Below are 13,881 nucleotides of genomic sequence, written 5' to 3'. Positions count from 1 at the left end.
ACATTGGACAGCAGGGCCGACAGTGGGAAGAAAAAAAACTAAACAGAATATAGAAGGAGGAAGGACTCCCTGGCGAAGAGCTGTCATTTCTCATGGAATGGATACACGTTTGATGTGAATAACACAGTGTGACACATAAAATAAAAAAAAAACCAACCCCCCCCCCCCCCCCCCCCCCCCCCGCCGACATTCTGGCGGAGTGTTTTGGGGTCCGGACCGGGATCGGAGTGAAGTCGTGAGGCCAAACTGGAGCCGGAGGTGATGGAGGTGGTGGAGGTGAACGTCTTAAGTCTGCGCCGTACTCCTGACACGCACTTTGAGTATGTTGCCAGTGGCTACGAGGGGTGGGGGGGGCGGCTCCCTTTCCCACTAAAACATCCAATAATATCCACCGTGCCGAGCGGGCGTTTGTCCACAGTGTTTAGCTATAGGGGAGGGGGGGACACATGCACACAAAGCAGGAGTGTTAAACAAAAATAAAATAAACAAATATAGAAAAAACAAAAAACAAAAAAACATTGAACAAACTGACGGTAAAGTACCGTAACCGGACAGATCCGATTTTTTCCCCAGTAACGGGACAACTTTTTTTTTTTTTTTTTTTGAAGAGAGAAGTAAAATATTAACTTGGTGTGAGTTGCGAGAACAGAAGGCCATCGGTAACAGAATGAAACACACGGACACAGTTGTTTTTTTTCGCGACGAGGAAAAGAAAGAAAGAAGAAAAGAAAAGGAACAAAAGAAGACGCCTCTATTGTTCCGCGTTTGGGCATTCGACAAAAAAAAGTGCTGAGCATCGGTGAGCTCCAGGAGACCCGACGCCCAGGGCAGACGGTCGGAGGAAGGCATGCAGTCTCCAACGGTTTTGGCAGTCTAGGTTTGGTGAACAGGTCGGGTCTGTTCCTCCGTCGTCCATTTCCACCTCATTGTTCTCCGCTAGAAAAGGCCTCGGCGGCGCGACAATTCAGCGAGCGCACAGTGACCGGATCACAGTGCCAGGAGCGTAGCCTATTTTTTTTGGAAGTGCAACTTCGAGAGACTAGAACGTACGTTTGTTTTTTTTTTAGAAGCGTTTCCTCCGTTAGTGCCGAGTAAAAGTCGGCCTAGTCCACATTTGTCATTTTCTCCGCCCCCCCGGAAAAAAAACGTTTTACGACATCCAAACGATTCATAGAGCGATAGGACCTGGATGTCCATCCAGGACCGGGCTCCGTGGCCACTAGTCCTTCCCCGGACTCTTCACATTGGAGTCGCGAGTGGAAAGGTCAGAGAGCAAAAAGCTTCAGAGCGGCCGCCGCCTAATGGGAGGAGGAAGAGCACCGAGAAAAGAAAGACCCAATCACAAGGTGCGAGAGCAACGTAGGGGTACAGATATATAAAAAAAAGTTAAAAGGACTGTACTCGGTTTTAGGGTGAGGGGAGGTCGTGAGTATATGGGGGGGAGACTAATGCCGTTAACAGGGCGGAGCATTGGAGGAGGAAACAGCTCATGAACGCATGCTTTGCTAGTAGGGAGCTGATGTTTGCTACGGGGTGAGTCACGGTGGGAGTGGGGTCCAAGCAGTGAGCGCTAGAGTCCAGAGAACAGATTCTGCTCTTCAAAAAGGGGTCGAAAGGTGAGGAAAGCGGGCTTATCGGCTAAAAGTGACGGACTAGGGGTGAAGGGACATGATGGTTCCCCCCTCAGCAGGTTCAGCAGCGACGGAGTGGGCGTAACGGACGGGGGTGGGGGGGTGGGTGGTGGGGTGAGGTGAGGACCGGGTTCCAGCAGAGTCACAGTGAAAGGCACACAGGAGGGAGGAAGGGAGGAAAGAGAGAGCGGTGGACAGGAAGGTAAGTAAAAAGGGAGGGGCGAGGTGCAGAAGGCGGGGAGGGAAGCGCCCCTCAGAATATGGTGGTCTCGTACTTAGTGCTGATGCTGCGCTTGGAGTCTTTGGGGTCCACGAGCCACGTGGCGCTGGCCGCCGACTGGGAGTCGTCCTCCTGGTCCACCCCGTCACCCTGGGAGGAGAGACGGAGGAGGCGGGGGGGGGGGGGGGGTCGTTACAGACTTGGGCACATTTAAAAACATCTTTATTTACTCAGGCGCTCGAGTTTAGTTACTAATCCAATTAAGTTTTCATCTTATGTAAAACGAAATCACAAAAAAAAAAAAAAAAGTGGCAACTTTACCACTAGGGGGCGCCCTATGTCAACAATAACTCCAGGGTTAGTTCATGCATTTCTGTACCTGTTGAAAAGCACAGGTCCATGTGTTTTCAATCCATAACCCCGACCTCAGATTATTTAACTACCTCTTTTTTATTTGTATTTTTTTTAAAGGAGCAGCAATTCTGGCCACAAAAGAAAACAACAACAAACAAACGTTGAAACAACCAGTGAGTTATGAATAATTTTGTGGTTATCAGAGCCTTTGAGACCAGAGGGATGGATGCGAAGAGGACAGGAAGGGGTTGCCAGGGGGTGAACAAAGAAGGGAAATGGAGGGCGGGTGGCCCGAGGGAGGACGGGCGGAGGGGCGCGAGGGCGGCACCTGGGCGGCAGAGTGCAGCGGTGGCAAGGAGGGGCGGTGGGTGGTGCACGAGTGACAGTAACAGCAGCGACTGTCGAGAGGAGGAGGAGAGTCCTGGGAGAGACAGGCGTGGAGAACACGGAGTGGGAGAGAGAGAGAGAGAGAGAGAGATGTTGCAATGAGTGAAAAAAGGAGGAAAGTCCACATGAAGAAGGAGCGGAAAGGCCGACAGTGAGAGAGTGAAAGTAGGAAATATGGAGAACTAGGCCTGAATACAGGAGGAAGGACAGGATATATTCTAGTAATGCTCCACCCTCGTTCCCACTGGGGTCGCTACCAAGAAACAAAAAAAAAAAAAAAAAAAAAAGGAGAAAGGAAAAACAGAGGACAAATCTGAAAGTTGAAAACCATCTCTTTACAATGACCGACTTTGTTTTTCCTGTTTTTTTTTTTATTTTTTTATTGCCTGGGCTTGTTGCACTCAAGGGGCTTCATTTGACGTTGCCATGGAAACCAGCAGCGCTGCCCAGCGTTTCATTTGCAGACCACGCGAGGCGACCACGCCAGTCCGTCTAAATTCATTCAATCTTCGGACAAAATAAGGACCCCTAAAATGCCAAGGTGATAGGAAACAGCCTTGTCATTGAGACGGAGCCTGAGCACAAACAGATTCTGTTTAGTTCATTAACTTGCGGCTGGAGGACCGAACAGTCCCAGAGGTGTAATTAGCCTTTTGATATTCAGGGTAGGTCTCCCTGCCACTGATTTAATGCTAATTAGCTGCAAAACAATAGACACGTGAAATGACTCCTCCGTCGCAAATATATTTTATTCCATAAGGACACACAGCCGATGGAGGAGTAGCTCGTTTTGAAAAGAATATCGCGATTAGAGTGTTTTGCTCCGGTCTGGTCGGACTCACCCCTGACTGCCGCGTGCTGCCTCGTGGTCGGGGAACGGGTCGGCTGGACTTTGTCTCGATGAGCTCCGGTCCCGGTGCGACGGGGAGGTTCTGCTGCCTGGTCCTCTGGGCCTGGAGGGCGAGCTGGTAGGCCACTTCGAAGGCCTGCCCCAGCGTCAGGATGATCTCGTAGGTCAGGTTCTGACGGCGGCGAGGGAGAGGGAGTTGACTTTGAGAAGCGAGGATGCCTCTCACGACGTGGCCCCGGAAAAGGAACGAAAAACCGCTTCTTACGGGAATGACGGCGTGACAAAGTGAACTGGGATTGTCCATGTGGTTGTACTTCCCTTTGATTTTTATTACATGTCAACATAAAAATTTCCCCCAAATTTCCACATGAACATTACCGCTGTTTGTATTCTAGAGGAGACGTTTGGCTGATGTGTGGTTCGTGCGATCATGAAACTTCTCACACAGAATGAGGGATGAAAGTTTTACGGGCGCCGTACGTGGAGAGGTGTGCACGGAGATGGCATCTGTGTGATTTGTCTTTCGTTTAAGACTCCTTGAAAGCTGCCCGCCACAGAATCAATAAATTGTGTCAAGAAAGCAAAACTGATTTATGAGGCATTCACCATTTCCTGCAATAAAAAAAAAAAATTCCAAAAAACAAAAACGAAACGAAAACCCTATTGAAAAGGCCATCAGTGTGTAATGCAGCTTGTGACATCTAGAGCCAAAGCAAGATATATCATCACGGTAAGGCTTTATAATATATTTTATATATAATTGGAAAACCAGTCAGGCTCATCCAAATAACTAGCAAGCACTTCAATTATGTTGTTGAAATTGCAGATTCAAAAGAAAACATTCATTTAGCCATTCATCACTACCAAGCTAGTAATAATTGTAAATTGTAAATCCTGTTGTAAATGTAGGGCACAGAATATTTTCTTTAGATTATATGTATATTAAAAAAAGATAATAATAATATAGTAATAAATAATTAATATATACATATAATATAAATAGAATAATTATTAATATAATAATAATATTCTAATAAAATAAATTGTTGTGAATGTATATTTTATAAAAAACTCAAATAAAGCTGAATCATCACAGAAAATACAATATGTGATGGCAAGTCCTTGTAGACACATCTTGAGCATGATTCTGTGTGTATACACTGTTGATAAATCAGGGCTCTGGTTTTTGGTCCCTTGTGTATCAGCATCAGTACAGATGAATATAAAGCTAAGAGAGAAGTGGAAACATTCTGTCTAAGCTCGCTGACAGCATTAACCTGTTGCAGCACAGCGGAGGGCCAAGACACGTTTTGTGCACCGGCAGTGAGCCACAAAGAGGCGTCTGAGTCGATCTTCCTTTGGGCTGTGAAATGTTATGAAAATAATATCGTATCCCCAGGACAAGCAAAAGTACAAGGTAACTAATACGCAGCCTTGAGGCTCTCCCTCGGCAACTGCAGAAGTGCGCCTCCCTCACACTATCACACACGTGCAGCTTCAGAAACAAAAAAACTTCCTTGGGTGCCCTTGATTTGTTGTGTTTAAGACAGGGCAGTGAAACAGGTCGCTGTACGGTGTGGCTCCTCCAGCTCTTCCTGCAACGTACATTCATCTTTCTCCCTTCTCAAGTAGATAACTCGATGACGCGACGATGAAGTGTGAAGGTGAGATCAGACCAAAACACACAGCGGCATTACTAACTGCTTTGGCAGCCTGTTTCCTTGACCCCATTGAGAAACATTACAGGGAGAACAGGTGATTACAGGAAGAACGATGGTAACCTACTGACAGACAGTGGCCCGCGCCGGATGACTTAAATTTCTGGAGGCACATTAGCAGGCTAATCATCACACCTCAGTGGGTTCGATGGAGGGGGGAGGAGGGCTAGTTATCATGGCCGCAGAGTAGCACTCTGTCTGGCGCGAGGCATTCACCCCGCGTTGGAGCGTAAAGCCTTAAAGAGATAAGGTGTCTGCAGATAACAGCGATGACAGTCCAGACCATCACATCCCCATTTAGGGTGTTGTAGCCACTAGCGGGGCAGGCGAGGACAGGGTGGAGGGCAACAGTGAGGCGATGAAACTTCTACACTATGAGGCTGTGTTTCTGGTCTCTTCGGGGCCTTTGTAGTAAAAAGCTTTATCTCAGGACGTGGACAAGGCACTCACCACATCTACGGTGCTGAACACATGGCAGTAGTGGTGGCTGGTCTGCAGGTCCTTGGTGATATAGGCGAAGGTGCACAGGTCCTCTGGGTCCTGGGCCGCGCACGAGATGTTCCGGATCTCGTGCTCTGCAATGATATTCTGCACAGAGAAGGAAAGCATGGGAACAGCTTGAAAAAAAAAAGGTAATAATATATGTGACCCACCGCAGCAAAACCCGCCATCTCGCGCATTTCTAAAATTGCCAGGAGCAGCCAAATAAGTTGAAGAAACCTTTCTTGAAGGAAAATGAAATTTTCAGATTCGGGTTCCTTTGTGGTTTTTTTCATTTTCTTTTACCTCTCAACGCTTTTCAAAACCGAGTTTGATTTATAAATAGTAGAAAAATGTTAAACCGTGGGGTTAAATATTCCCGTTAGATTACATGGGGAAACACAGTTCACTTACCAAGATGCGGAACAGCGCTGAATAACACAGATCGATGGTTTCCTTTAAAGCGAGCGTCCAGGTGAAGATCATTCATCCATATTCCATGTGATGTGAAGTCACAATGTGAAACCATTTTGATAGAGTTCAACCTTTAAATCGTACTACTCTTACACACACTGAGACATTGTGTAGGGGTCGTATGCCAACTAAGAAGTCAAGCTGACGACACTTCCGTAAACAAGACGAGGATCCAGTTTCACTTGTCTGTGAAAACTTTCGTCTCTGTGTTGTTATGGATTAGGAGAAGCGGGTGGCGGAAGATCTAAATCACATCGCGGACCTTAATGTGACCAGTGCGATAGATTCAAGTCAGCGTAAGCGGCGCGTACTGGACTTAATTTCCCGCCATGACAGTCAGTTCTCCGGCAGCGACGCGAAGAACGACAGCGCTGTGCCTCTGAATGGGACGATGGAACGAAATATTTTCAAGAACCACCAGAGAAGACCGACGATACGCCCGTTGCTGTTACAACGGAAGAAGTTGATGAAGTGAAGTCCGTTGAGGTTGGTGGTTTGCAGATTATGAACAAGTAGTAATGCACAAGATTCTCAAGCTTACCTGCAAATGCAGCCAGGGGCCAAAGGAGAATGAAAAGAGGCTCAAACAGGCTCTCAGAGTGTAGGTGGGGTAGGGTTGGGGTTAGCCAACATAATAACTCCAAGAACTTAGAAGATATTTGGCATACGCACATTTATATATTAAATGACACACCGAGGCTGATATACAGACTCATATTATTGATAGACTACATTTTGTTGTGTTGTCCGTACTTTTAAACTCGTAAATAATTCCACTTTTATAAAACCTGTATATTCTTACTGTTAAATAAAAGCTTTTTTAAATACAAAAATTGTTGTGTGTTGATGACGCTTTTCAACATTCCCTCAAAACACAAGAACAAAGCAGAGATTACCCCATTCAGCAGGGTGTCAAGTCCCCATTCAGCAGGGTGTTAAGTAGACCTGTGACAACTAGCTAGGCTCTGTTTGTCCGCCAACCTCATTTGCATTGTGGGAGCTGGCTGATTGAACCAAGTGTGGGGGGAAACTTTGAAGGTGATTATCTCAGAAACACGGATTGCCACACCCTTGTCATTAACAAGTCAAAGCTTTAAAAATATTTGCTTGATTTGCACAAGAGACACCTTGTTTGGAAGCTCTGACTCTTCACTTTCAAATGGTGCAAAAAAAGTCGAAAGCCGCCAAATGACCCTAAAGTATGTGGTGGGTCACATATACACCGATCAGCCACAACATTAAAACCACTTGCCTAACAGTGTGTAGGTCCCGCTTGTGTTGCCAAAACAGCTCTGACCCGTCCAGGCACTGATTCCGCAAGACCTCTGAAGGGTTAGGGTTAAGACGCAGCAAGCTGTGATGCACTGTGTGTTCTGACACCTTTCCATTAGAGCAGCATTAACTTTTTCACCAATTTGTGCTTCTGTAGCTTTTCTGTGGGATCAGACCACACGGGAAAGTCTTCGCTCCCCACACAATGAGCCCATAGGCGCCCATGACCCTGTCGCCTGTTCACCAGTTGTCCCTGCTTGGACCACTGCATATCGGGAACAACCCACAAGACCTGCCGTTTTGGAGATGCTCTGACCCAGTCGTCTAGCCATCACAATTTGGTCCTTGTCAAAGTGGCTCAGATACTTCCGGTTGCCCTGCTTCCAACACATCAACTTCAAGAACTGACTGTTCCCTCGCTGCCTAATATATCCCACCCCTTGACAGGTGCCGTTGGAACCAGATGAGCAATGTTATTCACTTCACCTGTCAGTGGTTTTAATGTTGCGGCTGATCGGTGTACTGTATACTGCATAACAACTGTAAAATCTGATTTGCCAAACCTGGTTTATAGCAGTCATTGCAAGAGTTGAGGTGTCTCCAACGTAAACATTTACATTACATTTACATTACATTACATTTAGTCATTTAGCAGACGCTTTTATCCAAAGCGACTTACAATTGTTCAAACACCGACGGACGCAGCCATCAGGAGCAATTAGGGGTTAAGTGTCTTGCTCAAGGACACTACAGCATGCTAGCAGGAGGAGCCTGGGATCGAACCAGCAACCTTTAGATCACTAGACCACCAGCTCTACCTCCTGAGCTACCATCCCCCAAACAAAACAGAGCTTTGACAATTAGAACAAGGTCCAAGGTCATCCATACATAAAACAGCATATGATCAATTCCCTTTGGTTGAAATGGCTTTTTATATTTCCACTGTGAGCTTCTCTTGTGGCATCCATCCAGAGTCAGATTGACTGATTATTGTTTGAATTCCAGTTAACAATGCAGAAACTAACCTTATTGGCTGCATCGATGAACTTGACGCCCTTGTAGGTAATGGAGAGGATGATGGTGGGGACCTTCCTCATCTGCTCTGTTGACCTCTGGAGAGCAAAACAATAACAATTAGAGAGAAGACATTACATTTGGCTTCAGGTGAGGTATCACACAACGGCTGTTAAATACTGGAGAGACACCCATGTACCGTACCCTCATTTTGGCACAGGCGTCCTGGGTGGACTCTGTACCTCGCAGGTCCTTGATAAGCATGGAGCCCAAGTACTGCAAAGTAAACGGTATATTGTCATTCACAGATAAGAGTGTATATTACAAAAACAACGCAGATTATAAAGAATGTGTGTACACATACATTTGCCTCGTAACCGCAGGATTCAAAGATGAGCTTCTCGGGTTGGTGATGCCAGTTCTGGACTGGAGCGTAGGGAGCCGCCAGGCTGGGGGGCCGCAGGGTGAGACGGGGCTCCCGGTGGCGTTCTTCGTACCGTTCCTGTTGGGTGCTGTCATTAGCACTGTTTTGTTTGTAATTCTGTGTATTATGCGTATGATATAGAAATACGACGCTGTATAGGTAAGGTAAAGGGGAACCACATACATGACACCTGTGCCGTTCACTGCGGACTCTTTGGGCCACATCGTAGTCAGGATCCGGACCCTTCTTCCTCCCGGGTTCCCCCAGTGGCAGCAGGGGGTCCATGGAGCGGCCCGTGTAGGAGTCCATGTGACTCAGAGGGGAAGAGGTCTGGGAGCCAGGCAGGTCGTGACACTGAAGACAGAAAACATATCCTGGGTTAGAGACCCAGGGTGGAAGCTTGTCTTGTTAATATTTTTAGAGCAATGATTTTTGGTGGGAACAACAGGGTCTTCTCACCCTGATCTGTGACAAACGGGGAGGCTTGACAGGAGGCTCCTCATAAGGCCTCTCCGCTAGCGAGGCAATGATGCGTTTCCTGTGTCCGAGCAGGGTGATCTTGAGAACCTGCAGAACACAAAGGATGATGTGTTTATACGGTAACATTAACAAGATGAAGGACCGGGACCTCTCTGGGTTTATCCATCTAATGTTGTCCATTGAGTTAATTATTGCCCTGACGCCGTGACTCACATTGACGATCTCCAGTTCCCACAGGTTTTTGACGCAATCCAGAGTGCGGTAGCCGCTGGCCAGGAAGTTGTGAAGGTACTCCTGCAAGCCCAAGATGTCCAGCCAAGAAGATAGAGAGCTGCTGCCGTCGCAGCCCAGCGCCTTCACCTGTTGGGAGGAGGGAGGCACCCAGTCGCATCATGACCCTTTTATGAATCAGAGTAGACTCTGAAACATTAACTATATTATAACAGGCTACAGGTCAGAATCACAGCATCGTCTTGTTGGTAAGGGGAGACACAGCAGCTTACAAGAGCATATGAACCAGGGTATAAAAGTCAAGATGATTGATGAAAACCGTTGGTAGTAAATAAAGTGTTCCTCACCTTGGGCAGGGAGCGTGCCGCGTGGAGGATCTTCCGTCTATGGCTCGGATCAGAGATTCCAATCTCCCTCAGGTCTTGATCCTCCATTACATTGCTTCCCTGTAGCACAAAAAATAAAAATAAATGGAAGCTTTATAAATATATTATTACCAGATGCACTTGATGAAAATGACATGTATTCGTCATACTAACATCTGTATTTGTAAAATGGGCGTACCCTAAATTTTCTAGGCCAGTAGGTGCCTCGAGATGTCGCCACTTCATGAAGCAAAAACATTTAAACACCGCATTTCTGTTCTTGGGGGATGATCTTGTTTAGATCAATCCCACCATGAGAAGTGTGCACTACACTGTTAGGATCGACCTCACATCTAATTCTGCCACCGCAGACGAAACAAAGGAGAATTCCTCCTGAGCAGGAAGTTCATCCTCCTCTCTGGGAGCTAACCTGCTGAACACAACAGAGGAAGGGTGGAACACACACACACACACACACACACACACACACACACACACACACACACACACACACACACACACACACACACACACACACACACACACACACACACACACACACACACACACACACACATACACACACACACACACACCTCCTTTAAATTAGATTTAACCGTGTATATGGGCCAGGGGCTGACAGTCAGGTGGGTAAATGGGGGTCAAATCCATCTTCAGCAACACACGATATCACCTCTGAGGATGTGCGGCAGGGCGGGAGCAACTGGTAAGTGGCCAATAAGTCAATGTCAGAGCTGCAGAGTGGCTATTGGATATGGGGTAGAGGGTTTGCGCGTTCTTGTAGCACTCAGTGGTTTATAGCTGACTACAGCTAGGGAGGAACAGGAAGAAACACACCAACTAGTAAGCTTTTTCTTCTAAAGGGACCACGGACAATATCGCAGCAAATCCACAGAAATGACTTTCGCGAGGAATGACTTTGCCTGAGGCACATGACAAGCGTCCTGCTGTACCACACTGTGGTTCTCCATGGCAGGTGCTGCCTCAGCAACACAACGTAAAAGCTCAGCGACGGAGCGTTCGACATAAGCTCGCAGGTTAATCGCAACCCGCTCGTGTTGAAAAGGCGAAAGGCCGTACGCTCGTTCAAACCGGAGGGCTGCCTCCTCGCCCGGCGGCTGCGGAGGAAAGCCGGCGTTGGATAACGGAGTGCGGCGTCGGCGTATCGGTGGGAGGTGCCGGTGTGTGTGCGCGCGGAATCGTTAAGCTGCAATGTTGCTGATTGAGGCCGTGCCTTTGAGCTCCCGCCGTGACGCTGCATTGATTATGTGTACGGACGTCACGACGCGCACTGCAGCGCGGAGCGCGTGCACGTGGTGGAGTGTGCGAATCGATGCAGACAGGTGGAGCAAGGGCAAGAGAGTGGTAGAGAGAGAGAGAGAGAGAGAGAGAGAGAGAGAGAGAGAGAAAGAGAGAGAGAGTGAGAGAGAGAGAGAGTGTGTGTGTGAAGTGGGGATCGGAAGATAGCAGGCAGGCCTCGGTGCTTCAGGGCTTCATTTGAACACAGCACAATGTAAACACCTCTTATATTGATAAATCGGCAGCATTTTGGGGAATTATCTCAGCGAGCGGCTGTGCCGAATGAAGTCTCTCCAGGTTAGATTTAAGACCGGTTAGGGAGCTGAACAAACAATAATAAATGTGCTGCAGCGTGCGGATCGTTGCAATGTTTCCGCCGCTGCCCGATTAATGGCTCACTGAACTAAATACTAAAGCAAGGAAAATAGCCCCATAACATCAGACAACAATAGGAGTTTGGCTACAGGTACCGATCACTGATTGGAATTTAAACGGCAGCATGGTCCCAGGTAATGCGGAGATTTAGAATTGATTTCGAAATGTGGGCGTTTTGAATGAATAAACCATCAGGATCACTGTGAAATCGCAAAATATCACATTATAGGCTTTTGTGGATAGAAGGAACTATTTAAAATCCAGAGCTTAAAGAAACCAGGCAATGTGTCATCTGGAACAAAGTAAATCTTCATATTAAAATGCTCATTTATATGATTATCTGTAGACATGTAGCCTAGAATAAATGCCTTCCCATCCACGGATAGTTTTAAGTATGTTGATATGTTTATTTAACATATGTTCAGGGCTGGACAATAACGGTTGCCCGGTTGCCCGGTTGCCCCCTGCATTTGGGCGATTTTCAACCATCTTTTGTGGTCTGGTTGCCGTGTTATCAATCAGCAGGGTATACCTCACTGTCTGTCCAGAAATATATTGACTTATTGATTTATCTATTTATCTCCCTCAAATACAAAGTGATTACAATTTCTTGGCAACCAAAAGCGGATGCATGGTTGGCAACTTGCAAACCACTTCGAAAGGTTAGTGTCCTAAGTGGTCCTGATATTTTAATGTTTTATGCATATTTTTATGTTCTGGAGACTGCGTTTTTAAACAGCCAAGATTGCTATTTGTGGCAAAACTAAGTCTTAAACATGTCATTACAGCAAATCACAGAGAGCATCAAACTACAATCGTCAATGACGTACTGTGGGTCATGTGGGTTCTGTGGCTTCTCCCACACTTGCAGGGGTTCAGAGCTAAAAATCTGTCATTTCCTTAACCCTTTGACATGCAACGCTCATAGCATACAAACTCCAACCCAACGCATATTAAGCTGTTAGAAGGAGATTAGAGCAGTGCCCTTGTCTAGCAGAGGATGCCTGGGAGGGATAATCCAGTACTTGAAAGAGCGCTGACTGAATGACACAAAACTAAAATAATGAAATAAAATACTCCCCCGGCCCCCCACTATCACTCCACTCACTGCTAAGCCATTCATTTGCTCACAAAGCTCCCAGCATCAAAAAACTTGCATCGAGGATAGTGACTCAATCTCAACATAGTGTCAAGAATTCTGTGTGGAAACTTGTCTTTCGGTGCATTTTGATTAATGCTTGCTCCCCTACGGTCTCAGCGGGTCTAACTGGGAATACATGCAAGGTGGTGCAGCTGACTTCAGCAATTGGGGCAAAATAATACATCTATTGCAGTGCGGAGATCAGTTTGAACATCTGTGAGTGTGTGTGTGTGTGTGTGTGTGTGTGTGTGTGTTTATGGCCGTGTGTGTGTTGTGGTCTCTGAACTCGCTCACCTCTCTTTAGGATGCTACACTACCCCTGCCTCAGCCTTTCCGGAGGGCTGCCTTAGGGGTTCTTCTCGATATAATACGCATCCCTTTAAAAGGGGTATTTTATATGGAACATAAGGACTTATTCGACTAACAATGCTTTCCAAAATAGCGTACAAGACACAAAACGTGCAACATCTTCCAACAATACACACAGCACACAAAAATAAATGAATGAACATGTTATCAAGACTTGATGTCCCGTGCAGTCTAATGGAACATTGTCACTGCGCATAGAACCACTTGATGTTTCCAGCCCCATGAGGGAATTCGACTAGGATCTATCCGATGCATTCTGCTTTCATGAGACAGTCCCTGGCCACATGTCCTCAAGTTACTGTCGGCCTCAGGCGTATCTGTGCAAACGAGATTCAGGGGAGACTTGACTGTCCCCACAGGTGCAGGTGCTGCAGAAGATAACCCATAATTGTACTGCATCTCTGCTCACTGCTTTCACGTAATTAAGTTTGAGTACACTCTTTGGCCATTCACTGCTGTGAATTCTGTGGTGATGGACCTCGGCAAAGACTTGATTAAATCCACAGTCTACCCTCCACCCAATAGCTGCCATAAGAACAAAGGGAGGTCTCTGAAGAAGATCCCTGAAAAAGGGACTCGTCTAGAAAGCAAACCAGCCTGGAACAGTGTCACAGAACACTGTCAGTAACAAGAGACAGGCAGGAAACTGTACCAAAACAAAGCGAAGAAAAAAAAAAAGAATTATATGGTTTGAACATGCAGTCGGCGTCAGCTGAGGGAAGAGAATAGAATCAGCCCCATCAAGCCGTTTCTTCCAGAGTGAATAACATTTATCT

At 46.7% G+C, this 13,881-nt stretch overlaps 1 protein-coding gene across 1 annotated transcript in view; it reads right to left on the bottom strand.

The window, feature by feature from the left end:
- Nucleotides 1–201: 201 nt before the first annotated feature.
- Nucleotides 202–13,881, bottom strand: part of LOC307240658 (ankyrin repeat and SAM domain-containing protein 1A) — a gene marked incomplete at its 5' end in the record, with an annotated part of 63,005 nt that continues 49,325 nt past the window's right edge. Inside the window, 11 exons of the mRNA XM_080014497.1 lie at nucleotides 202–425; nucleotides 1,907–2,001; nucleotides 3,435–3,614; nucleotides 5,611–5,748; nucleotides 8,412–8,498; nucleotides 8,605–8,676; nucleotides 8,765–8,902; nucleotides 9,008–9,178; nucleotides 9,284–9,391; nucleotides 9,518–9,664; nucleotides 9,883–9,981. Of these exons, the coding sequence (XP_079870623.1) occupies nucleotides 422–425; nucleotides 1,907–2,001; nucleotides 3,435–3,614; nucleotides 5,611–5,748; nucleotides 8,412–8,498; nucleotides 8,605–8,676; nucleotides 8,765–8,902; nucleotides 9,008–9,178; nucleotides 9,284–9,391; nucleotides 9,518–9,664; nucleotides 9,883–9,981 (1,239 nt within the window). The 3' untranslated portion in view covers nucleotides 202–421. The remainder of the gene's footprint in view (nucleotides 426–1,906; nucleotides 2,002–3,434; nucleotides 3,615–5,610; nucleotides 5,749–8,411; nucleotides 8,499–8,604; nucleotides 8,677–8,764; nucleotides 8,903–9,007; nucleotides 9,179–9,283; nucleotides 9,392–9,517; nucleotides 9,665–9,882; nucleotides 9,982–13,881) is intronic.

Source organism: Zeus faber (genome assembly GCF_960531495.2).
Source record: "Zeus faber genome assembly, chromosome: 15".
Taxonomy (NCBI): Eukaryota; Metazoa; Chordata; class Actinopteri; order Zeiformes; family Zeidae; genus Zeus; species Zeus faber.
This window is presented reverse-complemented; position numbering and strand designations above follow the sequence as displayed.